Source organism: Hyaena hyaena, unplaced genomic scaffold, assembly GCF_003009895.1.
Source record: "Hyaena hyaena isolate Hyena2069 unplaced genomic scaffold, ASM300989v1 scaffold_103, whole genome shotgun sequence".
Lineage (NCBI taxonomy): Eukaryota > Metazoa > Chordata > Mammalia > Carnivora > Hyaenidae > Hyaena > Hyaena hyaena.
In genome coordinates this window covers 521103-547862 of record NW_024080735.1, presented here as the reverse complement: position 1 = coordinate 547862, position 26760 = coordinate 521103, and the positions used below count along the sequence as shown (strand labels likewise).

The 26760-nt window shown below is 44.6% G+C and overlaps 1 protein-coding gene across 4 annotated transcripts in view; it reads right to left on the bottom strand.

Annotated features, from left to right (window-relative positions):
• The window catches only part of SCYL3 (SCY1 like pseudokinase 3), a 49113-nt gene that overhangs the window by 10612 nt on the left and 11741 nt on the right, over window positions 1-26760 (bottom strand). For all 4 annotated transcript variants that reach the window (XM_039235791.1, XM_039235792.1, XM_039235793.1 and 1 more), the window contains exons 3-10: window positions 25651-25836; window positions 23717-23830; window positions 21740-21796; window positions 20238-20340; window positions 18900-19011; window positions 16464-16541; window positions 14567-14706; window positions 12586-12770 (exon numbers count right to left, since the gene is read on the bottom strand). In XM_039235791.1, coding sequence (XP_039091722.1) covers window positions 12586-12770; window positions 14567-14706; window positions 16464-16541; window positions 18900-19011; window positions 20238-20340; window positions 21740-21796; window positions 23717-23830; window positions 25651-25836 — 975 coding nt within the window. The remainder of the gene's footprint in view (window positions 1-12585; window positions 12771-14566; window positions 14707-16463; window positions 16542-18899; window positions 19012-20237; window positions 20341-21739; window positions 21797-23716; window positions 23831-25650; window positions 25837-26760) is intronic.

Sequence of the window (26760 nt, the reverse complement as noted above, 5' to 3'; positions counted from 1 at the left end):
ACAACAGCCAAGATATGGAAGCAACCTAAGTGTCCATCAATAGACAAATGGTAAGAAAGATACAGTGTATACACACAATGGAATACAACTCAGCCATAACAAAAAAGGAGGTCATGCCATTTGAGACGACATGGATGGACTAGAAGATGTTACGCTAAGTGAAATAAGTCAGGCTAAGAACACAGCTACCATATGATTCCACTAATGAGTGGAATCTAACAAACAAAACAAACACAGAAATGAATAAACAAACAAAACAAAAAGCAGAACCAGACGTATAAATTACAGAGAAGAAACTGATGGTTTTGGATGAAGGGGAACAAGGTTGCACAAACTGGGTGAAGGGGAGAGGGAGGCACACAGGAGTTATGAAAGGAGTAAGTCACAGGGATAAAAGGCACAGCATGAGGAGCGTGGTCAATGATACTGTGTGTAACACTGATGCATCAGGGCACACGAGATCTCACCTCACACCTCTTAGAATGGCAAGTATCAAGTGTTGGTGAGATGTGAAGAAAATGAAATCTTTGTGCACTGTTAGAGGAAATGTAAAACAACAGGGAGGCTCCTCAGTAAGTTAAAAAAGAATTACCATAAAATCCAGAAATAGCATTTCTGAGTATTTATCCAAAGAAAACAAAAACGTTAACTTATACTTAATTTGCACATTACACGCTCTCATATTCACTGCAGCATTATTTACAACAACCAAGATATGGAAACTTAAGTGTCCATCAATGGATGAAGCAATAAAGAAGATGTGATTTTAAACACACACACACACACACACACACACATACACACACACACGAATATCATCGAGCCATATAAAAAATGAAATCTTGTCATCTGCAGCAACATGGATGGACTTTGAGGGCATTATGCTAAGTGAAATAAGTCTGAGAGAGACAAATACCATATGATCTTACTTATATGTGGAATCTAAAAAAATTTTTTAAATAAAAACAGGGGCACCTGGCTAGCTCAGTGGGTAGAGTTTACGACTCTTGATCTCGAGGTCATGAGTTCAAGTCCCACGCTAGGTGGAGAGGCTTATGTTAAAAAGCAAACAAACAAAAAAACCCAAAAACTCTAAAAGGGGTACCTGGCTGCCTCAGTCAGTGGAGCAAGTAACTCTTTATCTTGAGATTGTAGATATGAGCTACATATCTACAGTGTGTGGAGGTTACTTTAAAAAAAATTCAGTCTTTAAAACAGCAACAATAACAACAAAAACAAACTCATAGAACAGTCTGGTGGCGCCAGAGGTGGGAAAGAGGATGGTGAGGAGGGAGAAAAATGGATAAAGAGGTCAAAAGATACAAATTTCCAGTCATAAACAAGTAAGTCAAGGGGAATGTAACAGACAGCATGGTAACTGCAGCTAGTAATACCGTACTGCATAAAGTTGCTAAGAACATAAAAGTTCTCATCACAAGGAAAAAGAATTTTGTGAACTATGTACGGTAACAAGTAGTAACAAGACTTGCTGTGGCGATCATTTCACAACATATACAAACACTGAATCATTACGTTGTTCACCAGAAACTAATATAATGCTACATGTCAATTATGTCTCAATTTAAAAAAACGTTTTCAGTGTTAATTCTCATGCGCACTCACGTCATGGCAGAACCATAACCTCGGTTCACGGACTGGCATTGTCCTGCGGAACACACTGGGCACCACTCATCTCGGCCCCGGATGCTCACGATCCCAGCCCTGCCTGCTTCCCAGATTTGCACGCACACAAGGATAGGACTTCGAAAACTATCTTTCTAGCTCATGTATATACTTGTCCCAAATGGAGCCAATTATGATCCTTTTCCAGCATAACCAGAATGGAGAAAACTTAGTTACTTCTGCGGTTGCTAAAATGAGGACACTGAACTTGGAAGCTATGAGCACAACCGTGTTTGGCCATGTGTACATCAAACAATGAAAGCTGATCTTCAGAGTCAAAAGTGGGAGAAGATGCAAAGAGAAAGGAAAGGATTGAGGACCACATGGCTGAGCCCCAGCTGCACCTGATTTCTATGTAAAGTAGTTTTTGCTTTACCTCGTTTAAGTAGGTTTCAATTATTTAAGACAGTCACAGGCAGATCTCAGGAGAAGATTTACTCTGAACCGACAAAGACATGTATGGGGAAGAAGGCATGCAGGGCCTTTGCACCAGCTGGATATACAGCCAGGGACCGGCGTGCTTGGTGGCGGCAGGCAGGGCATCGTGGGTACCAGGAATCCTGATCCCGGCTCCTCTAGGAGTTCTCAATATGACTTGACCAATCGCCTAATTTTTCTGCTCTAATTTCCTCATTTATCTAAGATCAAGACTTCCACCAAGACTAAGATCCAAATCTAACAAACCAGCCATGTTCTCAGAACAAAGCTGTACAAATAACATGTTTCTTTCACAAATGATGAGAATTCCATCAACTAGGGAAATCATATAACACACCACTGAGACACAAACGCAAGTCATCCTCTCTCATAAGCAGCTGGGTCCTGCCCTTCTGCCCGTTATATGTCCGTCTCCCATAACCACTGCCGCCACATGTCCCCCGGACGTTGCCATCTCTTAGCTGGACTCGTCTAATAGCCTCCCTACCTCATCTCCCTTCCTTTAGTCCATCTTCCACACTGCTACCAGAGTCAACTTTCTAGCACATAAAAATCGGCCAAGTTATTCCCCTACAGAGGAAGGAGCTCCAGTGAGAGCCTTCATGGTCTTTCACGCACTGAATCGCAGCTCAGGGCCAGCTCTGGGACACAGGAGGGCTCCTCTCAGAGGGGAAATGCTTCGTCCCTTGTCTACACGTTCAGAGACAACTACAGTAGGGTAACAGTTACTGCTGCAGATGTAAACACAAAGCGCTATGCTGTGCTCGTTTGGCCCTAAAGCCAACCAGCCCCCCGTGGTCCCCCAGGATCCATGCCCTATGCAATCCCACACTTAATGAAACTCAGTGGACTTCAGTGACTCACGTGAACCAGGAGGATGCAACGGAAGTCACACTGCCCATTCCTAACCCATGCCTCCAGAAGGCTGCTCTGGCACATCCCTGCTGGAGATGGGATGAAGGTGAGTAGAGGCCCTGAGACATCCCGAGCTAAGCCCAGCCATCCCCTTCAAGGTGCCAAGGGACCATTTTGCATGCTTCAGTCCCAGCGGGCCCCAGGGGACTTCTCATCAGCTGACAACATGTGGAGCAACAGAATTCCCAAACTGAGCTCAGTCAATCCAAAGAATTCTGAGAAAAAAATGATGCTTGGGGCACGTGGGTGGCTCATGCGATTTCAGCTCAGGTCATGATCAGTGGTCCAGGAGTTCCAGCCCCACGTCAGGCTGTGCTGACAGCTTGGAGCCTAGGGCCTGCTTCATGTTCTGTGTGTGTGGCTCTCTCTCTGCCTTTCCTCTGCTCATGCTCTTTCTCTCTCTCTCAAAAATGAATAAACGTTAAAAAAATTTTTTAATAAAAAAATGTTTTAAGGCACCAAGTTTTGGGATGGTTGCATAGCAACAGGTGACAAACACCTATCTTTCCCTCCTACCAGCTCCTTGAAAGCAAGATGTGTAATATACCTTTATGGCCCCAGGACCTATGCACAAGATCTGACATAAAATCAGGCCTTACAGGGGCACCTGGGTGGCTCAGTCAGTTAAGCCTCTGACTTTAGCTCAGGTCATAATCTCGTGGTTTGGGAGGTCAAGCCCCCCCCACCCCGCACGTCAGGCTCTGCACTGATAGCATAGAGCTGGGATCCTGTTTCAGATTCTGTGTCTCCCACTCTCTCTCTCTGCCCTCCCTCCCTTGCTTGCACTGTCTCTCTCTCTCTCTGTCTCTCAAATAAATAAAAACCTTTAAAAAATTAAAAAACCAGGCCTTACAAATAATTTGTAAATAAATTAATCTCACAGGAAAACAAGTTATTTGAAAGATACCACATGGCTGACAAAATCTTTTAAAAACTCAGACTGAGGGGAGGGGCCAAGATGGCGGAACAGCATGAAAGTGCAGCCAGATCAACACTAAACCATCTCGCACACCTAGAAAACCGGTTTGAGGATTAACACAACAATCTGCACAACCTGAAACACAGGACCCAGCAGTACGTGGCATGGAGAGGTGAACTGGGGGAGAGAGAAGCCGCAGAGGGCAGGAAGCTGTTTCTGCTTGCAGAGAGAGGATGGAGACGGGGTGCGGGGGAAGGGGAATACAGAAAAGCACCCCCACTCGCCCACCGAAAGCAGCTGGGGAGAAAAGGAAGAGTACACGGGGGACTGAACAAAAAAAGGGAGAAAGGAGAAAGGAGAGGGTATAAATTCTATTACGACTCTATAAATAGGGGGCGTGCAGAGTCTGAAACTCCACAGCTCGATACCTGGCAGCGCTCTGGTGGGAAGGTCGAATCCCCAGGAGCAGAGAGTGAGGTCCACGGGCTCCGAGGGCCACTCGGGGAGAGGCGGATCCCCTGCTGGGAGGACAGTCGGTAGAGGCTGTGCAGCCTTCCCTCAGGCCAAGGTCCCAGTGGACCCTGGAGATCAAGCACATCTGCTGGTGCTAGAACAAGGACATTAAGGGGGAAGCCTGGCGCCAGATGTGTGTTGTGATTTACTATAATTCCTGAAACAATGCTGCTACATGATTGTGTGAACTTTTTCTGGGGTGCAGTCAATGGGCACTGGCAGCAGCATGGTCTTGCAAACATTCCTGGGGTTGGGTGGACACCCCGCCATTGCTTGGTGAGTGAGACTGTCCTCCAGAGGGTCAGAATGGATCAAAGCCGTAGTCCCTCAGAAGTGAAGGGTTGGGAAACACAGCTGCATCTGAGATAAAACTCAGGAGGGAGGTGCCACCTGGCTGCCCGATGTCTTGGTCACAGAGTGTAAAAGTGGGGAGTGGATAGGGGCGCCTGGGTGGCTTAGTCGGTTAAGCGTCCGACTTTCGCTTAGGTCATGATCTCGCGGTTCGTGGGTTCGAGCCCCGCGTCGGGCTCTGTGCTGACTGCCAGCTCAGAGCCTGGAGGCTGTTTCAGAGTCTGTGTCTCCCTCTCTCTCTGACCCTCCCCTGTTCACGCTGTCTCTCTCTCTCTCCTAGAAATAAATAAAAATTAAAAAAAAAAAAAAAAAAAGTGGGGAGTGGATGAAGCCAGAGACTAAGGAGGGATGGTTGATTGCGGGTTGGGGAGAGCACAGAGTTCTGACACTAGAGACTGCGTAGCTGGGTGACGCCGTATCTGCCCCACACCAATAAACCCCAGCAAGCTAAGCAGCGCCATCTAGTGGAGAATGGAGCACTACACTAAGCTCTGCCCAACTGGGCCAACCTCACTCCTGAGGACCACCACAAGTCTCTCTGCCTGCTTAGTGTATGGACTACAAAGTGTTTCAGAGTTTGACTTCTAGGGGAAACCAATGTAATTTCAATCATGTTTCAGTCTGTTCGCTGATCCATATATTCAATTTTTTTCTTATTCTTGAATACAGAAAGAGAAAAATGTTTATTTTTCATTTTTATTAAAATGATTTTTAGTTTTTTTCTACTATATTTTTTATTTTTGGTAATTTTTTAAAATTCTATTTTACTTCCTTCATTTCATTTTATTCTATTTTATTCATTTTTTCAAATTTTCAAACATGTACCTTTTTTCTTTTTTCCTTTTCTTATTTTTATATTTTTCCTCTAATCTACCAAGCTCTTTTCAACAACCAGATCAAAACACACCTAGGATCTAGCATCCTTTATTTGATTTTTTGTGTTGTTTTAAATTTTTAAATTTTTATTTATGTATTTTTGCTTTATTAATTCTTTTCCTTTCTTCAAAATGATGAAATAAAGAAATTCACCCCAAAAGAAAGAATAGGAAGAAATGATAGCCAGGGACTTAAGATACAAGATACAGATACAAGCAAGATGTCTGAACCAGAATTTAGAATCATGATAATAAGAATACTAGCTGGGGTTGAAAACAGTTTAGAATCCCTTTCTGCAGAGATAAAAGAAGTAAAAGCAAGTCAGGATGAAATTTAAAAAATGATATAACTGAGCTGCAACAGAGCAGTGGATCAGCAGCATAGAGAACAAACTCATGGAAAACAGTGAAGCAGGAAAAAAGAGGGAGACTAAGGCAAAAGAGCATGAATAAAGAATTAGAGAACTCAGTGACTCATTAAAAGGAAATAGCAACAGAATCATAGGGGTCTCAGAAGATGAAGCGAGAGAAAAATGGGTAGAAGGTTTATGTGAACCAATCATAGTGGAAAACTTTCCTAACCGGAGGAACAGACACCGACATCAAAATCCAGAAAACATAGGGGATTCCCATTAGATTCAACAAAAGCCAACCATCAACAAGGCATATCATAGTCAAATTCACAAAATACTCAGGCAAGGAAAGAATCACGAAAGCAACAAGGAAAAAAAAAAGTCCTTCACCTACAAGGGAAGACAGATCAGGATTGCAGCAGACCTGTCCACAGAAACTTGGCAGGCCAGAAAGAAGTAGCAGGATATATTCAATGTGCTGGACGGGAAAAATATGCAGCCAAGAATTCTTTATCCAGGAAGGCTGTCATTCAAAACCGAAGAAGAGATAAAAAGTTTCCCAAAGAAAAATTAATGGAGTTTGTGACCACTAAACCAGCCCTATCAGAAATTCTGAGGGGGACTCGCTGAAGGAAAAAAAGACCAAAACAAACAAACAAACAAACAAAAAAGACCAAAAGCAACAAAGACTAGAAAGGACCACAGACCACCACCAGAAACTCCAACTCTACAGGCAACATAATGGCAAAAAATTCATATCTTTCAGTACTCACTTGAAACATCAATGGAATAAATGCTCTAATCAAAAGACATAGGGTAACAGAATGGAGACGAAAACAAAATCCAGGGGCGCCTGGGTGGCTCAGTCAGTTGAGCGTCTGACTTCAGCTCAGGTCATGATCTCACAGTTTGTGGGTTTGAGCCCCTCGTCGGGCTCTGTGCTGACAGCTAGTTCAGAGCCTGGAGTCTGTTTCAGATACTGTGTCTCCTTCTCTCTCCGACCCTCCCCTGCTCACATTCTCTCTATTCATTTAATAAATAAAACATTAAAAAAAAAAAGAAAACAAGATCCATCTATATGCTGTTTACAAGAGACCCATTTTAGACCTCAAGACACCTTCAGACCAAAAGTAAGGGGATGGAGAACCATCTATTATACTAATAGTCATCAAAAGAAAGCTGGAGTAGCCATATTTATAGCAGACAATCTAGGCTTTAAAATAAAGACTGTGACAAGAGATGAAGAAGGTCATTATATTATAATTGAGGGGTCTATCCCCCAAGAAATCTAATAATTGTAAATATTTATGCTCCAAATGTGGAACATCCAAATATATAACTCAATCACAAACACAAAGAAACTCATTGATAATAATACCATAATAGTAGAGGACTTCAACACTCCACTTACAGCAATAGACAGATCATCTAAACAGAAACTAACAAGGAAACAGTGGTTTTGAATGACACACTGGACCGAATGGACTTAACAGATATATTCAGAACATTTCATCCTAAAGCAATGGAATATACATTCTTCTCCAGTGCACATGGAACATTCTCCAGAATAGATCACATACTGGAACACAAATCAGCCCTCAACAAGTACAAAAAAGACTGATATCATACCATGCATATTTTCAGACCACATGCTATGAAACTCAAAATCAACCACAAGAAAAAATGTGGAAAGATAACAAGTACTTGAAGACTAAAGAACATCCTACTGAAGAATGAATGGGCTAACCAAGAAGTTAAAGAGGAAATGAAAAAGTACATGGAAGCCAATGAAAAAGATAACACCATAGCCCAAAACGTATGGGACGCAGCAAAGGCAGTCAAAAGAGGGAAGTACATAGCAATCCAGTCCTTCCTAAAGGAAGAAAGGTCTCAGATATATGACCTAGCCTTACACCTTAAAGAGCTGGAAAAAGAACAGCAAATAAAACCCAAAACGAGCAGAAGACAGGAAATAATAAAGATTAGAGCAGAAATCAGTGTTATCAAAACAAAACAACAAAAAAAAAACCAACGAAACAAAACAAAACAAAACACCCTGTAGAACAGATCAATGAAACCAGAAGCTGGTTCTCTCTCTCTCTCTTTTTTTTTTAAATTTTAACATTTATTTATTTACTTATTTTATTTTATATTAAAACAATTTTTTAATGTTTTTATTCATTTCTGAGAGAGAGAGAGAGAGACAGCGTGAGCAGGGGAGGGTCAGAGAGGGAGACACAGAATCCAAAGCAGACTCTAGGCTCTGAGCTAGCTGTCAGCACAGAGCCCGACACGGGGCTCGAACCCATGAACCGTGAGATCATGACCTGCGCCAGAGTCAGACTCTCAACCGACTGAGCCACCCAGGCCCCCCGACATTTATTTATTTTTTGAGAGACAGAGATGGAGCGTGATCAGGACAGGGGCAGAGAGAGAGGAAGACACAGAATCTGAAGCTTTCTGTGCTGAAAGCTCAGAGCCAGACATGGGGGCTCCAACTCATGAACCATGAAATCATGACCTGAGCTGCAGTTCGATGCTTAACCAACTGGGCCACACAAGCGCCCCTGAAGCTGATTCTTTGAAAGAATTAACAAAATTGATAAGCTCCTAGCCAGTTTGGTCAAAAAGAAAAAGGATCCAAATAAATAAAATCAAGAATGAAGGAGAAGAAATCACAAAACAGCAGAAATACAAAAAGTATTAAGAGAATATTATGAGCAATTATACACCAATAAAATAGGCAATCTGTAAGAAATCAGACAAATTCATAAAAATATATAAACTACCAAAATTGAAACAGGAAGAAATAGAAAATTTGAAAAGACCTATAACCAGTAAAGAAATACAATTAGTAATCAAAAATCTCCCAAAAAACAAGAGTCCAGGGCCAGATGGCTTTCCAGGGGAACTCTACCAAACATTTAAAGAAGAGTTAACACCTACTCTCTTGCAGCTGTTCCAAAAAAAATGGAAATGAAAGGAACTTCCAAACTCTTTCTATGAAGCCAGCATTACTTCGATTCCAAAACCAGACAAAGACTCCACTAAAACGGAGAACTACAGACCTACAGAATTACATTTCCTAATGAATATGGATGCCAAACTCCTCAACAAGATACTAGCCAACCAGATCCAATAATACATTAAAAGAATTATTCACCACGACCAAGTGGGATATATTCCTGGGATGCAGGGCTGGTTCCATGTCCACAAAATAATCAATGTGATATATCATATCAATAGAAGAAAGGACAAGAACCACATGATCCTCTCAACAGACGCAGAGAAAGCATTTGACAAAATATAGCATTCTTGCTTGATAAAAACCCTCAAGAAAGTAGGGATAGAAGGATCATACCTCAAGATCTTAAAGCCATATATGAAAGACCCATCGCTAATATCATCCTCAGTGGAGAAAAACTGAGAGCTTTCCCCCTAAGGTCAGGAACAAGACATGGATGGTCACTCTCACCACCGTTATTCAACATAGAATCAGAAGTCTTAGCCTCAGCTATCAGACAACACAAAGAAATAAAAGGCATCTAAATTGGCCAGGACAAAATCAAACTTTTACTCTTCATAGATGACATGATATTCTATGTGGAAAACCCAAAAGATTCCACCAAAAAACTGCTAGAACTGATCCATGAATTCAAGGAAGTCACAGGACATAAAATCAATGCACAGAAATCGGTTGCATTCCTATACACTAACAATGAAGCAACAGAAAGAGAAATCAAGGAATCGATGCCATTTACAACTGCACCAAACACCATAAAATACCTAGGAATAAATCTCACCAAAGAGGTGAAAAATCTATACACTGAAAACTATAGAAGGCTTATGAAAGAAATTGAAGAAGACACAAAAAATGGAAACATATTCCATGCTCTTGGATGGAAAGAACAAGTATTATTAAAATGTCAATACTACCCAAAGCAATCTACATATTCAATACAATCCATATCAAAATAATACCGGCATTCTTCACAGAGCTAGAACAAACAATCCTAAAATTGTATGCAACCAGAAAAGACCCTGAATAGCCAAAGCAACCTTGAAAACCAAGGCTCGAGGCATCACAATCCAGACTTCAAGATGTATTACAAAGCTGTAATCATCAAGACAGTACGATACTGGCACAAAAACAGACACTCAGATCAATGGAACAGAATAGAGAACCCAAAAATGGACCTACAAACGTATGGCCAATTAATCTTTGACAAAGCAGGAAAGAATATCCAATGGAATAAAGACAGTCTCTCCAGCAAACAGTGCTGGGAAAACTGGACAGCGACATGCAGAAAAATGAACCTGAACCCCTTTCTTACACCATACACAAAAATAAACTCAAAATGAATGAAGGACCTAAAAGTAAAACAGGAAGCCATCAAAATCCTAGAGAAGAAAGCAGGCAAAAACCTCTTTGATCTTGGCCGTAGCAACTTTACTCAACACGTCTCCAGAGGCAAGGGAAACAAAAGCAAAAATGAACTATTGGGACCTCATCAAAATAAAAACCTTCTGCACAGCAAAGGAAAACAATCAGCAAAACTAAGAGGCAACCAATGGAATGGGAGAAGATATTTGCAAATAACATATCAGATAAAGGGTTAGTATCCAAAATCTATTAAACTTATCAAACTCAGCACCCAAAAAACAAACAATCCAGTGATGAAATGGGCAGAGACATGAATAGACATTACTCCAAAGAAGACATCCCAATGGTCAACTGACACATGAAAAACTGCTCAAAATCACTCATCATCAGGAAAATGCAAATCAAAACCACAATGAGATACCACCTCACACCTGTCAGAATGGCTAACATAAACAACTCAGGCAACAGCAGATGTTGGCAAGGATACAGAGAAAGAGGGTCTCTTTTGCACTGCTGGTGGGAATACACACTGGTGCAGCCGCTCGAAAACAGTATGGAGGTTCCTCAAAAAATTAAAAATAAAACTACCCTATGACCCAGCAATTGCACTACTAGGTGTTTATCCAAGGGATACAGGTGTGCTGTTTTGAAGGGGCACATGCTCCCCAATGTTTACAGCAGCACTACTGACAACAGCCAAAGTATGGAAAGAGCTCAAATGTCCATTGACAGATGAATGGATAAAGAAGCTGTGAGTACTACATACAATGGAGTGTTATTTGGTGAGCAAAAAGAATGCAGTCTTGCCATTTGCAACTACGTGGACGGAACTGGAGGGTATTATGTTAAGCGAAATTAGTCAGTCAGACAAATATCATATGACTTCACTCACATGAGGACTTTAAGATACAAAACAGATGAACATAAGGGAAGGGAAGCAAAAATAATATAAAAACAGGGAGGGGGACAAAACATAAGAGACCCTTAAATATAGAGAACAGAAGGTTTGGAGGAGTTGTGGGAAGGGGGATGGGCTAAGTGGGTGAGGGGCATTAAGGAATCTACTTCTGAAATCACTGTTGCACTATATGCTAACTAATTTGGATGTAAATTAAAAATAAGTAAGTAAATGAATGAATGAATGAATGCATACTGAGTGGAATATCGTCTCCTAAAATTTCCCAGCGACTCAGAATGTGACCTTCAAATGAGGTCACACTGGATTAGAGTGGCCCTAGGTCCCATGCAGCGGACTGGCATGACACAATTATGAGGCAAGACTCACAAGGACACCAGGAGCCACCGGAAAGCTGGGAAGAAGGTGCGGAGGGCTCCTCCACAGACCCCCTACCGAGAGCCTCCAGAGAGAGTGTGACTGGCTGACTCCTTGAGTTCAGGCTTCTGGCATCCAAAACCAGGAGAGAATTTCTACCGCTTTAAGCCGTGCAGTTTGTGATCATCTGTTATGTCTGTGGCAAACTGACATAAACCGAAGCCCCCTGAGTGGGTGACTCATTGCCAGGTTCCCCAGTGGCTGATAAACAGTCTGAAAACCACTGATACGAATAATCTCATCTTCCTCTCGGTTATAATTTAATTTATTTGTAGTATTTAATTATGGACACGTATAGTTTCTGTCACAAACATCCACAAAGGATTCTTGTTCCTCTTCCCCAAGGAATTACGCCTGGGTGGCTCAGTTAAGTGTCTGACTCTTAATCTCAGCTCAGGTCATGATCTCACAGTTCGTGAGTTCAAACCCCAAATCAGGCTTTGCACTGATGGTGCGCAGCCTGCTTAGGATTCTCTCTCCCTCTCTCTCTGCCCCTTCCCTGCTTGTGCTCTCTCTCAAAATTAAAAAGAAAAAAAAAAAAAAGAATTAGCAAACAGAATTACAGGTTTTCCCAAGTTAAGACCAAACACCTTAGTTTAATCTATTAGCCTACATGAATGATATGGAAACTCAGTCTGAATTGCAGCCCTTTGCATTCCAGGAGCTTTTCAACCCGACTTGCTGCCTCAAGACCCCCTAACTTATTATCTCAATGCTGCAAACCCTCCCCCGCCTTTCAGTCCCCAAATTAGCAGCGCGCGCTCCAGCCACCCCCTTGTGGCTGTCCTCTGGATGGCCTGGGCCCATCAGCCGCCTCTGACCTGTGGCAGGATGACTTTCTTCAGCTGCTCCTGAGTGAAGTGCTCCACGTAGGCCTCGAGGTGAGACAGCAGCACCATCCGCACGTGCTCCTCATGCACCTCAAACAGCTGGAGCAGCACAGGGATCACCCGCGACCTGAACAGGGCCGGTGACAGCAGGCAAGGCGCTTCTCCCCTCGCGCTGTCTACCCGGCGATCAGAGGTGGTTCCGCATGAGAAAGCAAAAGGTCATTTCAGCGAAAGGAGCATGAACGGTAAGTTAGAAACTGAGCCCAGACCTTCACACATATTCTAAGAGCTCTTCTAAATTCTTAAGCCCCAAAGCAAAGGAAACCTTTCTGGTTGACCCAAATTACTCAAGGCTCAATGATCTTAAATCATTGAGGCCTCGTGAAATAGTGTATCACGCTGAATCTGCAACAAAGAAAGCTTATATTTAAATAGACTCCTGAACCAGTAACTTTTTATATGCTTGTGTTTAATCAACGAGGAATTTCATATACTAGGTTAGATCAATAACTTGTTATAATTTCATGTGCAAAACCAGGAGGCGTTAAATGTCACAATGGGATTTGACGCTGGGTGGTCCTCTCTTCCTGCTACTTACGGTAGTGGTGATCAGAGATCCCCGTCACAATCATTTGGGGACCTTTATACACACACACACACACACACACACGTATTATATATATGTATTACGTGTGTGTGTGTGTGTGTGTGTGTGTGTGTGTATAGTCCTGCCCTGGCTATCACACTATCAGTAGATCAACTATACAGGCAAATTTTCAAAAAGCTCCCCAGGTGATTCAGAAGCACACCCCCATCTAACATCTACTGAGTAAAGGGATGACAGAGCTGGAAAGAAAAATTCAGGGATTGTCCAATCAGCAATGCACACCTGAAACTATGTAACCTGTGTCAGCTACAATTCAACTGAAACAACAACAACAACAACAATAAAAACCTTTAGGCAATAACGAAGGATGTAAGGAAATTCTACGTTGTAAAATAGTTACCTATGATGCTGCTTTGTTGGATTGAGATCTTTTTAAGAAAATAAATTCTCTAACCTGGTATGTTACTATTTATATATTTATCAAGTTACAGAGTATCAGAATAATAAGCTTAATTTTACATTCAGAAAAAAACTGAAGCTCCAGGTAGGAAAGTGATCTCCTTGCTTTTCAGTCTTTCCACTGAAAATACAAAATAAATGGGTTGCTCTTGGGAAGTCAGGAGGCACAGGCCTAGGGGAGCCTGGGTGGCTCAGTTGGTTGAATGTCTACCTCTTGATTTTTAGCTCAGGTCATGATCATAGGGTCATGGATGGAGCCCTGTTCTGTACTGAGCGTGAAGCCAGCTTAAGATTCTCTCTCTCCCTCACCCCCTTCCCCATTCACACTCTCTAAAAAAAAATTAAAGGGGTACCTGGGTGGCTTAGCTGGTTAAGCTTCTGACTTCAGCACAGGTCATGATCTCACAGTTTGTGAGTTTAAACCCCACACTGGGCTCTCTGCTGTCAGCACAGAGCCTGCCTCGGATGCTCTATTCCCCTCTCTCTCTGTCCCTCCCCACTTGTATGCGTGCTTTCTCAAAAATAAACATTAAAAAAATAAATTAAGAAATAAAGAAGGCTCAGGCCTAACTGCAAATGCAAAAGTCCCCTGAAGACATATTACTTATCTGAAAACTTCACATGCATTACACACTCTAATCCTACATGTTTATGTGCGTATATGTTTGTGTATGGTTTTTCCAATATGCCATCTTCTATAACAAATCTGACTCTCTAAGACGATCTTCCTTATTTACCCTGTGGGCTCTCGTACCCAAGTTTGAGTCCAAATAATCACTTCAGGGAATGATAATTGATTTTAGAGCCATACTCTAACTACACCATGCAGTAATCTCAGTCTGCTCAAATAAGGACTGAAAATGCCCGAACTCCTTAATTACTAATAATCCTTTGAAAAAAACTCACCTTTCTTGGGGCCAAGCAGATGAGGAAGAAAACTCTTCACAGCTACTGGCTCTGCAAACACCAACTGGTTAAGTAGAAGAGGCACCAACCGTGAGGCTATTAACTCCTCAGACAAGCAGCTGACTCTGTCCAGCAGGAATCTGAGGGGAAAGAAAAGCCTGGGAAGCCAGCTGTGCCACTGTATCCACTTCCTTGTCCAGTGTAGACACACACAGCCCTCCCCAACTTCTGTCAGAGGGAGGCACTGGGAGATGTGGCCAGAGAAGGTGAACGGTCAGCACAGGGGATGTAAGAAAAATGCAGGGGGCACGAGACAAGGCCAGCAGCATGCACGCAAGGTCCCATCCACGCTATGGAAGATGCAGGATGTTAGATTATCTGAAGTTTCCACAGTAAACAAAATTCAGGCTTTTTGTCACACGTGTCAAAGCGTTCTGTCAAGAGCACATGGGTACGAAGGGTGACAGTGGGAACCGCCCACTGCACAGACCCCTGAACAGACAGTCCTGCCCCTGCTGCATGGAGAGGCCACTGTGAACAAACAGGGCCCCGCCCCCCCCGGCCCCCGTGCTCATTCCGCCGCCTCTTACAGACGGCCGCCCCCACACAGCTGTCACCCCAGCATCCCGGCCCCTTCCAGACTCGCAGCAGGGCTCTCCTCCTCTGCAAGCCCAGGTCCTCCTGGCCCACAAATGTGCTCACAGCTCTTCTGCCCTCAAAAAACTCCTTCCCGACTCCATCCCCTTCTTCAGCTACTCTCTGTTCTCTCTTCTCCAACCTTTCCAGGAGGTCTTCCCCAGAGTCTGCTTTCTCACCTCATCTCAGTCCACTGCGACTGGGCTCCCACCCCCTCAAACAGCTCCTCAGACGGGGTGCTCTCCGGATGCCTACCTGAACTGTCATCCTCCAACCTTCCAGAACTTTACTCTGCCAGGAACATCAGCCTTTCCAGCTTTCCCGGAGCTTCCTCCAACCACTGCTGCTCTCATTCCTCAGCCACCCACCTTACAAGGCTGGGTGGGGGCCCCAGGGTTAGTTTGGGTGCACCGTCCCACCCATGCTATCGCTTTCTCTGGGAAACTCACCAATGCAGGCCAGTGCAATACTCACCTCTGGCTCATGGGCTGCACGCGTCTCATGTGGGCTTCAAGCCCTCTGGTCAAAGGCCCGTGCGCCTATCTGTCTATAGTCCCACGGCCCCTTCAGGCCGACACCCTGAATGCCCAGCTCCTCACATTCCCTACGCATGAGGCCCCTCCTCAGGTATTCCCTAGCGCTCTGGGTGATGACTGCTACAGTCTTGCCAGTGTTATAAGTGGTGCTTATCTGTGTCTTCCTCCTTGTACCATCGCTGCCTCACTTCAGGCCTCCACAGTCTACCAACCGATCTAAGTCCCGGAAAAAATAAATCTGTGCCTTCCATGGCAACACAGCGAGCCGTCCCCGGGGAGATTTGGCCATTTCACAGCCCACGTCCACTGCTTACAGACAGTGTCAATGCTCCTCACGGCCCCGTCCGAGGGTGTCCATCTCTCACATGTTGTGGTCTTGGAACCTGCAAGCAGGCAGGGCTGCAGGACTCACCTGCTGCCTGTTGTTCGGTGTACGAGACACGCATGCGGTGCCCCTGGGCCTTCATGTGCATTCCTTTCTCCCTGCAATACCGCTTCTCTAACTGCCTCTGCCCTCGACCTCTGGGTTGTTGGGACGCCCCCGCTGCAAGCCCGGTCACTGTTTAAGGACTATCCATCCCAAGGCCCGGCGGAAAGTCTGACATGCAGGAAATGTTCAAAAAACTGTCCAAGAAAGTAAATGTTGGACACCTCTCTGAAGATTAGTGACTACGCAGGCTTAACCCAAGTTACTGAATGTTAAGGCCTTTACTCTCTGGACTTACTTGAAGAATTCAGTTTTTTCCTCTTCACTCTTCAATGTTAAACTTTTCAAGAAATTCACAACTTCTAGAAAATCATTCCTAAATGGCAAAAAGAAAAAAAAAACATGCAGGACAACAAATTAGAGAAGGTGTGTTCAATACTGAAGCCATAACCACAGATCACGCTATACAAATATTCAAGGAAACATTCTCCTCTGCCAATTTGAAGACCCCATTAGAACTAGGGGCACCTGGGTGGTTCAGTCAGTTAAGCATCTGATTCTTGATTTCTGCTCAGGGTCACGATCTCATGGTTTGTGAGATCGAGCCCCGTATCGGGCTCTGTGCTGGCAGCCCAGAGCAGACTTGGGATTTTCTCTCCTTCACTGCCCCTCCCCACTGCGCAAACACTCTCTCTCCAAACAAATAAATAAACAGTAAAAAAGATAACTCTTAAAAAAAGAAGACTCTATTATAACTAAGTTGCTCATGAGACAAATACTATGAACAAGCCCATGGAGCACCCAGCATTTTAACAGCAAAGAGATGTGTGAAGAGGATTCAGGCTTCAGCACACACGGTGTGCACACAGACGCCCACCACCTCGGCGGTTTTCATAACCAACATCATGGGAACTCGTGTTGCCACAGGACATGGTGAGCAGAGCCATCCTGGCAGAAATGGGGCCAATGTAGTGAAGTACTGCAAAACAGCCGCTGCCCCTCAATCCACTCCGCTGAGGTGAGAGCCGTGCAAGGGGCTGGGAAATAGGCATGTCTGGTGCCAGTCATGGGAGTCTCCCCATTTCTCCTGCCGGAAGCGGTGCGTCATCTCCTCAGTCAGGTAGGGAGGAGAGTGGGGGGCTACGGCCCACATGGGGGGTAGTGTGGCTCATGTCCTCGAGTCCTGTGGGATGAGGCTGCCGGGCCGGGGGCCGACGCTTCATCATGCAGCCCCACCACACGGCCAGCCGCTCAGGGCTCCACATCTTACACTTACACGCCTTTCCCTCTGGCTTTAATAGCAGAAACAAAGCACAAATGTCACAACGGAAGTCTAATCAGGTTGGTTCAGCTGCCTCAGCAAGGGATGCCCGCCTGGGTTCCCCTTATGTCTCCCCCTGGGCGGCTCCTCACACGCAACCATCAGATTTCAGGAAGGGGGAGGTGTGTGTCTTGCTTTGTGTTCCGGCTTTCTCTCCTGTCTCTGTTTAAAACACAGTTTTGAGGGGGGCACCTGGGTAGCTTGGTTGGTTAAGCGCCTGACTTCGGCTCAGGTCATGATCTCACGGTTCATGGGTCTGATCCCTGCATCAGGTTCTGTGCTGTCTGTGCAGAGCCCACTTTGGATCCTCTGTCCCCCTCTCTCGGTCTCTCTCCCACTTGCATGTGCGTTCTCTCCCCTCTCTCAAAAATAAACATTAAAAAAAAAATAAAAAAAGGACAATTCTTACTAAAGAACTCTTTATTACATAGTGGAGAGAATCTATTTGCTATAAAGGATTCTTTGTAGAAGACTTTGTGTCAAGGTAAATAAGATATTGCCATGAATCATTCAAAAAGACATAGAAATACGTTGGTTAAAAGACTCTGTTAATGGGAAAGGTTTTGAACGGTTTCTTTGAAACAAAAATGACCAATAAAATCCTAATAATTGTAGTGAAGCTACCCCTCTGTCCCATTTAATAACACGGACCCTAGTCCCATGGCCGCGGTAGTTCACCCCCTCGAAGGAGAACACTGGCCTTCCCTTCGTTCTGCTCGTCTGCGGCTATCTGACCACAGACACATAAGGATCTTTACTTTCAAAAGGACAGAACTTCAATTTTGCTACTAGAAGTTGCAAATGTGAAATTAACCCATGCAGAAGTTCTGCGATCATGGAAATGAGGAAAAGGAGGACACATAGTTAAAACTAACCTCAAAGAGAGGCTCAAAACCATCTCTGAATCCAGTGACAGTATTAACATTATATTGTGCCCCTCCCTCTAAATCGACTTCGGTGCTTTTCCACCACGTATTACTAAACAAAGACGACAATCTTCTGCCTGAAGAAAAATGAGCTCCTTCCCCCCCACCTCCCATCAAGAAAACATTTCAACAACAACAAACTCCTAGAACGCAATGGCAGCAGAAAGGAGAGGCCATGTTTATTAAGTCTCTAGATTACCTGACAAGTGCCACCCACTGGACACAGCCTGGCTTCCTCACTGTTATAGTTCCTAAAGGATCTGGCTTTAACTTCTAGACCCACGAGTTCACCACAGTTAAAAGATTTCTAGAATTTCCTGTGATAAGAACCTAAGACACAACCCACTTTCAACCCCTATCCTTCCATGTGGACATGACTTGACCTTTCCTAGGCCAACAGAAGGGATTGTGTGATCCAGGCCCCCAAGCCCCACCACCGGGACGCGGCACCCGCGAGCGGCCGGGGAGGCCCGCCGGGTGCCCTCACCTGAAGAAGTCATGGGACAGTAAGGTGTGGAGCGGCGGCCGACATGTGGGAATGGGACTCAGCAGGGTTGAGTGCAAGGTCTGTTGGAAGCTGGAGATAACGTCCGCTGAAACTGAAATCCAGAGGTACAGTTAGTTTCCAAGCTTCTCCCTCCTTTCAGGACCTCTATAGCTGGAGACTGACGAGGGCAAAAACCAACCTGTAAAAAGCCCAAACAAACAAAGCCCTGGCTGTTGCTAAACAGCTTCCAGCTCACCTGAAGCCACACTCCTTGGCAGGTGTGGAAAATTCATCTGCCAACACATCGGCCCCACCCCCACGAGCCTCACCTCTGTGCCCTCATTTCCCAACGGCTGGTGTAACTCGGCTCGGGCCTAATGGAGATTTAATGAGTGACTGACTGGAGGGTCTTATCAACCAGGGTTCCTCACCCACAGAACAAGAAAAGTTATCTGAATGACTGTATTTTCTATTTTCGACAGGATGGTACATAATTACCACCATCCTAGACACAGGGGAGTAGTGAGTTCATTCCCCACAGGGCATGCCTTATGGCCTTATGGGTTTAATTCTCAAGTATTTAGGCTGAGACAATTTAGAGCTAGCAGCTGAATGGTACTGTTAACTTCAGAATGCTGCAGAAGCTGATAAAAGAAGCTGCGTTAGAAGTGCACAAAGCTTCGGTAAAGTGTGACCCAGGCCAGTAAGGGGCCTAACGAAGCATGTACCCCCAGCCCCGTTAACGGGTAGACAAGTGAAGGCCTGGGGTGGCTGCAGAATGAAGCAGGCTGCCAGGCACGCCACCAGAGAACTCGACAGAGAGGAGAAACCAATGTACTCAGGAGCCTGGGCTCTCTGAGGCAACAAAAGAAAAAAGGTAATGAGTAAATTACATTAAGAAGAAAAAACTCAAAAGGACTTTGAAAGAATAAAGATAAGGAAATGTTAAGCTTGATTTAGATTATATAAAAAGTGTCAATTCCTCCTCAGTTCTTCAGATTATTACATATAAATCAATAACAGCATTCATTTACTTGGCTGACTCAATAAGGAATAGAATCTTTAGACTTATAAGTACCAATACCAATTAATCAGATAATAACACGTGATATAAACAAAGTAGAAAGTGGTTCCTACTTAAAATTCTTTTAATGATGCAAAGGAAAGAAATCAAAGCTTCTTTCCTCAGTGCTGTCAAGATCTGCTGCAAACAAGCTATCTGGTAAGCAACAGGTTCCTTACTATGGTCAAAGACCGTGGTCCTCTGAATCCACACAGAACAGGCTGTGAATGGCCTTCCTACTTATTCTGTGGATGTAGCAGTGTAACTCCACTCACCCTGTTTACTTAAGATTCTGAGCAAACTTTCCACCAATGTCCCAAATGAAAAGGCATCCCGGGCATGTCCATGTGACTCTGGCAGAGTTGTGAATTCTGAGGACTAAAAGCAGTAAAGATCATTAAACCTAGAGAACATGCCTTATAAACCTGATCTAAATTTTCTCTAAAGCATTCTCTCCCATTTTTGCATTTATTATACCTAAAGCCAACTATACAGTACCACACACTCACTTACAGGCTCTTAAAGCCATGAGGGAATGCAATTTATCAAAGATTTAAAAACATCAAACAAGGGCAAAAAGAGAAAAAGAGCCTAAATGTGATATATGCCTGTGGCTTTCAAAAGTATTTTTGACTGCAACCCACATTTTAGAAATTATTATTACTGGGGCACCTGGGTGGCTCAGTTGGTGAAGCGTCCGACTTTGGCTCAGGTCATGATCTCACAGTTCGTGGGTTCTGGCCCCGCGTCGGGCTCTGTGCTGACAACTAGCTCAGAGCCTGGAGCCTGTTTCAGATTCTGTGTCTCCCTCTCTCTCTGACCCTCCCCTGCTCACACTGCCTCTCTCTCTCTCAGAAATAAATAAAACATTTTAAAAAATTAGAAATTATTATTGTTGTTAGTGGTGGTAGTATACACACACACACACACACACATAAATACACATAATGGAAACTAAAATTTCATAAAACAATACTCAGCCTTACTGATATTTTCTATTTTATTCCTCTCCCCCCCCTCAATTGTCAGGACCAGTAACCTGATTTAAAACTCACAAATCAGTCTGAAAAACACTAGTACATACACAAAGTACCAATCTGGAACAACTTGATTTATTTCAAGTCTTAGGTCTTTTTTCAAGTTTATAGTTGGATTGGCATTTCCTGTAAAGCACATTAAATACTGTCTTTGGGGGATTGCAGTGTGTTTACAGTAACTGTGAGGACAAATTTAGAGGGAGCTACTGCCTTCGCATTTCCTGGTAAATATAATCTTTCTTCACCAGCAGCCGGTGGTGAAGGTAAGAAACAAAAACAGAACTGAAAGGTTCATCAACCTAGGGGAGAAATGTGTAGATGGACCTTTGTCAGAAAAGATCATTAACGTCAATAAGCACTCTTGCATGCACCCTGGAGCCCTAATGACCGATGGGCAGATGCGTACTTAGGGTGAGGCACAGGGAAGGCGAGGGCTGCTGCCCCCCCAGCTCGTAGGGCTTCCAGCAAAGTACGAAGACTGTGAAATGAGGATGAAGCACCAACCCTGCTCACACTGAGGCATTTACTGGTGACACAGGGGTCTGTACGACCCAAAAATGTATGCAGACTGTCCAGAAAAAGGCTCCCTGCTGTGGTGATAAGATTAAGCTCAGAAGCCATCATGGCCAAAGGAATTACAAGGCACCCACAATGTAGCCAAGAAAGAGGGAAACAGACAAAAGGTTCTTTTCAGTTTCATACAAAGAAGCCGTCGTTACAGCTGCAGTATATCGTCTTACCATCTCTTCAGGAGGGATAGATGCTGGGTCTCTTACTGACTGAATACTCCTCAGAAACTAGACAGAGAAATAAATTAGGGAAAATAATTCATACACAAGTTTGGTGAACCAATCTTTCACACTAAAGTTACACAAGCAACCAGCAATGCAAAAAGTAGCAATGAAGCCTTCAAACCAATGCCACATTAAATACATAAACTTAAAATCTTGCTACTTAAACAATGTGAATACAGTACACGGCACAGCGCAAGGCTCAGTAGAAGATACCTGTTAAGTTCCCTTTCCTGTCCCCTGCAGCTGGTTAAAGCACCCTCTGCTGTTCAGAGGCGCCTCTGCATCTGCTTTCCTTACATTGGTAATTAGGAAACTTCTTTGGCATCCTGCAGAGTTATTAACAAGTAGAAGGCTTTTCTAGCATAGAACAAATCTATCAATAATCTTCCTGCTGAATCAGGTCAATTTTAGGGCTTGCTGCCACGTGCGATATAAAAGTTGAGGACCTTATGAACTATAGAGAGAACATCCACAAACAAGTACTTTCATTCACGGATTCAAAGAGTATTTTTCAAGCACTTCTATGTCCTAAACACGACTCAGGGCACTAGGAGTACAAAAGGAATATGATACATTCCCTGCCGCCGGCCAGGTGCTCACAACCTAGAACAGAAACTAAGAACTGCTGTGATGTGTGCTCAGTGTAGAAGCACAGGAGAGACTAATTCCGTTGGGCAGGGAATACCGGGGGTGGGGGGTTGGGTGGTGGGGGAAGGTTCACAGACAGACTGAGCTGGAACACAGACTTCAGCTTCATCCTACATGCTGCAGAGAGCCTATGAGAAGAAAGCATCCCAGAGACAGAAAGGCACACAAAGGAAGAAGGGGGTGAAAGGCACCACCCGGCCTACAGCACAGCTGAGTGGGGTGAGCCAGAGTGGAGCTCAGTGACTGTGAGTGTAGGTCAAGTTGAAGGCAGGCTCGGGAAGAGACGTGAAGGGCCTTATATACCATGGTAAAGAATTGTGAAGAGAAACCAAAGAATGAATTACATGCTGTTACACTAATGAGATGTAAGGTAAGTTCTGAGACAAAAGGGACCAACTGGGGCAGACGTCATCAGAGGAACACCTCTGGGGGGGAAGGGGGAAGTAGCATTTGGCCTCAGCGAGAGCCCATGACGGTGCACATACAACAAGGCCCCCTTGTGGCGGCCCCACAAGAGAACAGAGGGAACTGGACTGGGTCAGTATGCCAGGGGGCCAGCCCTGCCGGAGGGCTGTCATCATGGGGTTGGGGTTGTTGTTGTTGTTGTTGTTTTTAAGAAAGAGCAAGTCGAGTGGCAATGTGCAAAATGATGGAAACAAGAAACAAAACAGAATAGAAAGGTTCATCCACCTAGGAGGGCAATTTGTAGAACCCGGTCAGACAAAGCCATTCAGGGGTACTGGACGCAGCAGCCACACAGCCCATAAGAAGAGTTAAGGTGCACACGTCCTAACTCCGGCTGTTAGACCACAGTGGGGGCCTTCAGATGACCTGGACACTTGTAAATGAACTTTTCTTGACTACCTCATGCGTGCCAGGCACTATTCCGGGTGGAGATGTAAAAATAAGTGAGAGAGACTCTCACACCCTCAAGAAGCTCAAACACAGGTAAAGAAATCAGACGCACAAAGGTAATTTCAGTATTAAACATTAAGTGGTGTAATTAAATAGAGGGTATTACAAGAATATAAGGGAGGAGCATTTAATTACAAATCAATCTGACCAAGCCATTTTACTCCCCAATCTCGAGTTCCTCAGCTACAAAACGAGGAGACAAGAATAAATGAAGCCTCTGAGGAATAAACTCCTACAATTCTGTGACTATGGCATTGACAAAAAAGTCGAGTCTCCAAAGCTAGGATGACCGAGGCACGAACCACCCGCTACAATGCTATCACGTTCCCTGTAACACGGAGGGCCTGTCCCCCGCCTTACCTCAGGTGTGGCCTGAGGAACTGTGCAGACGGTCTCCATTCCCCCCAGTTTCCAGTGGCCGTCCTCACTCACAAACACAGATGACAGGCAGACATTGTTGTGGGTCAGGTGTCCCTGGAAGAAAAGAACAGGAAGAGGCTGCCCCTAGAATTTGTGAAGCTGAAGTTTTAAAGAACTAGATGCTGACCACCCAGAGAAGGTGTGGCAACTCCGCCCCCCTGTGGCACAATAAACGAAGTACAACTCTAAGGAGTGACAAACCGAGTCAGTCTGTGTCTGCGTACACATTACGAGGTTAGAGGAAAGGAAAAATGCGATGGAGAGGCTTCTGTTCTCTCCCCTGCCCGGTGAAGCAGGCTAATGAACTAGAGGCATGACAGCCGGGACACAGATTCCGCACATCCCACTTCCACACCCAGCAGGAGAGACGGCACCCCACATACACAGGTACGAGTCGTTACGGCTTGGGTCACTTGTCTCCAGCCCTTAAAGATAAAGTTCATCTTTGCACCCACAGGCTGTTGTACTAATTTTCTCCTCTAAATTCTTTCTCGCCTACATTCTAATGCGAACCCAGATCCATTTCACCTGAAATCTTGTCAGGAGGCATTCAACAATTCTGCCTGAAGAAGAGGAAAATGGAATGGTAAGGGCCACCAGGAATATCCCCCCGAGCACGGAAGTGACGGAATTGAGGACTACAAAACACAGTACAGGCAAATAAGTAAGAAGGAAGAAGAAGACAATGAGAACAGAATTCAAGTACGTGTGTGTTTTTAACCCCAAGCTGGAAGTCATTTCAGTCGACCGTGCATTTTAAATATCCTACTCGCCAGAGCAAGTGTGTACATATTTTGATATGAAACATTCCAAGATACATATACATTTTAGAGGAAGGTTCAGAATAGCATGGATGGTATATTTTTGCATTTGAGAAATAAGGGAGACTAGGCTAGTAGGAACGTTTGCTTTATGTGCACACAGAGCATGTCCGAACGACTGGGCTCATCACCATCACCGCGGTCGCTTCTGGAGGGAAGTAGGGCCCTGGACTCTGGGTGGGGGGCTTGCTCCTCCCTCTATGTGCTCACACGCTGTCCAAGCTTTCCACCACATGCACACACTTTTTCCAACAAAGAAAAGATTCCTCCACATGAAGCATGAACAATTTGTCTTTATATGCATCTTAGACAAGCTTTTAAGAGACAATAAATCCAAAGTGATATTTGGAATCTGTCTCCCATTAACAGGAAAAGTTAACAAAAAAACAAACATACACTGAGATGAATCATATGCAAATGTTTCTAACCTGTGACTGGTCATTTTAATCTGGGAGGATGGCCACAGGCTTTCATAGTTCAGAATGCAAATTCCATTAAGAAATAGCTCTGTAACACCGTCCAGAAACAGACCAGAAGTAAACAGAGGAAGTACCCTTACCCCTGTGACAGTGAACCTGACCACAGTGTGAAGAGGCTGGCTCTCAGGGACATCACCTACTCAAAGGAGAAGGAATGTAAAACTGCCTCTTTCGAAGACATGGTCATTTCTTTCTTCAAAATCTAACATGGAACAAAACCCCTAGAAACAAGTTGGAATTCGGCCCACAGCAGCATTATGTTAAGGCTTTATCCCTTTCTTAAGAAATGGAATACAACTGCTGCTATTTTTAGGTAAAGGCTTACCCCAAACTGGAGGGAGACCATCGTCAAGTGAATAAAGGCCTATGAAACACTGCCCAGGGTCAGAGGCCACAAACCATCCGTCTGTGGCACTGCCGTGCCTTCCAATGTGTGCGTTTCCCTTGGGAAGCTTTTGACTCAGAACAGTGCCTTATGCTTTCCACATATCCCATAACTACAGCATCAGCACGCACACCAACACCCCCAGCCTGTACCAAAGTATGCGAGGCGCACTACGTGCGGGCTGCTTACTCTGTCGTGAAGGAAGACGAGGGCCAGCAATATGTCATAGATGCCAGCACAGACTTCCGCAGAAGACAGCACTTCCAAAGCCACTTCCAGAGGCTGCACTCGCTCAGTGACAAGATGAATCCCATCCGCCTCCACGGTGCAAGATAAAAATCTCAGCAGGCAAGGGTGGCGAAGTGTCTTCAAATGCTTTAAAAATACAAACAGAAGGGGTGATGAGGTTAATGACTCAAGACCCGATTACTGGCAGTTTCATGTACGTCAGGGTGAAAGTCAGAAACTGTATCCTTTGCATTCAAGGTCCTTTCCAGCTCCCTACCTTCCTCATCTTCCCCCGAAATTTCAAGTAAGGTGAAGACACATCTATGAGCTGCTGTGACTTTACCAATGTTTAAATCACTCTACAGAGGGCAGTGTGGGCCCCCCAGGAGCCCAGGCCTCCCAAAGATCACTGCTATTGACTCTGAACCGGGTGCCCAAAATAGTGACCGGAGACCTTCACAAAGCACTCAGGTTCTGGAGCCGGGTCAAAATGAGGAGAAGAGACAGCGTGGGGATACATGTCCTGGGTGAGGGATGTCCTTTCTCACAGCTGTGCACCAATGGCGATGGCGGGCCCCGCGTGCACAGCAGTGGAGCAAACGTGGCTAAAACTCCGACAGAGACCCTGCCACCTTTCTGGCCAGAAGAATGACAGGGAGGAACTGAGGCCAGCCTGAGTCTGAGGACATCCCAGAGGGGAAAGGACCGGAGAAGAAGATGCTCGGAGTATCTGTCTACCTACACAGGTCTCAGACTAACTCCTGAACCCACACAGACAGAGCAGACCCACACCAGCACAGCAAAGGTTTGAGAAATGACCGCGGTTTGAAGCAGCATGCACAGGAATAGTGGGCGGAGAGTAGTTAGAAAACTTGAAGCCTGAACCTAAGCGGATTGACTGCCTGCAGTCAAAACATCAAAACATCGAAAATGGAAAACATTAACAATCTCCCAAGGATTAAAACAGAAACAAGAGTCTATGCGACAGGACATTCAAAATGTCCAGTATTCAATCCAAAATGTTCTCACTTAACAGACAAACAAAAACAAAAACAAAAAAGTGAAAAGACA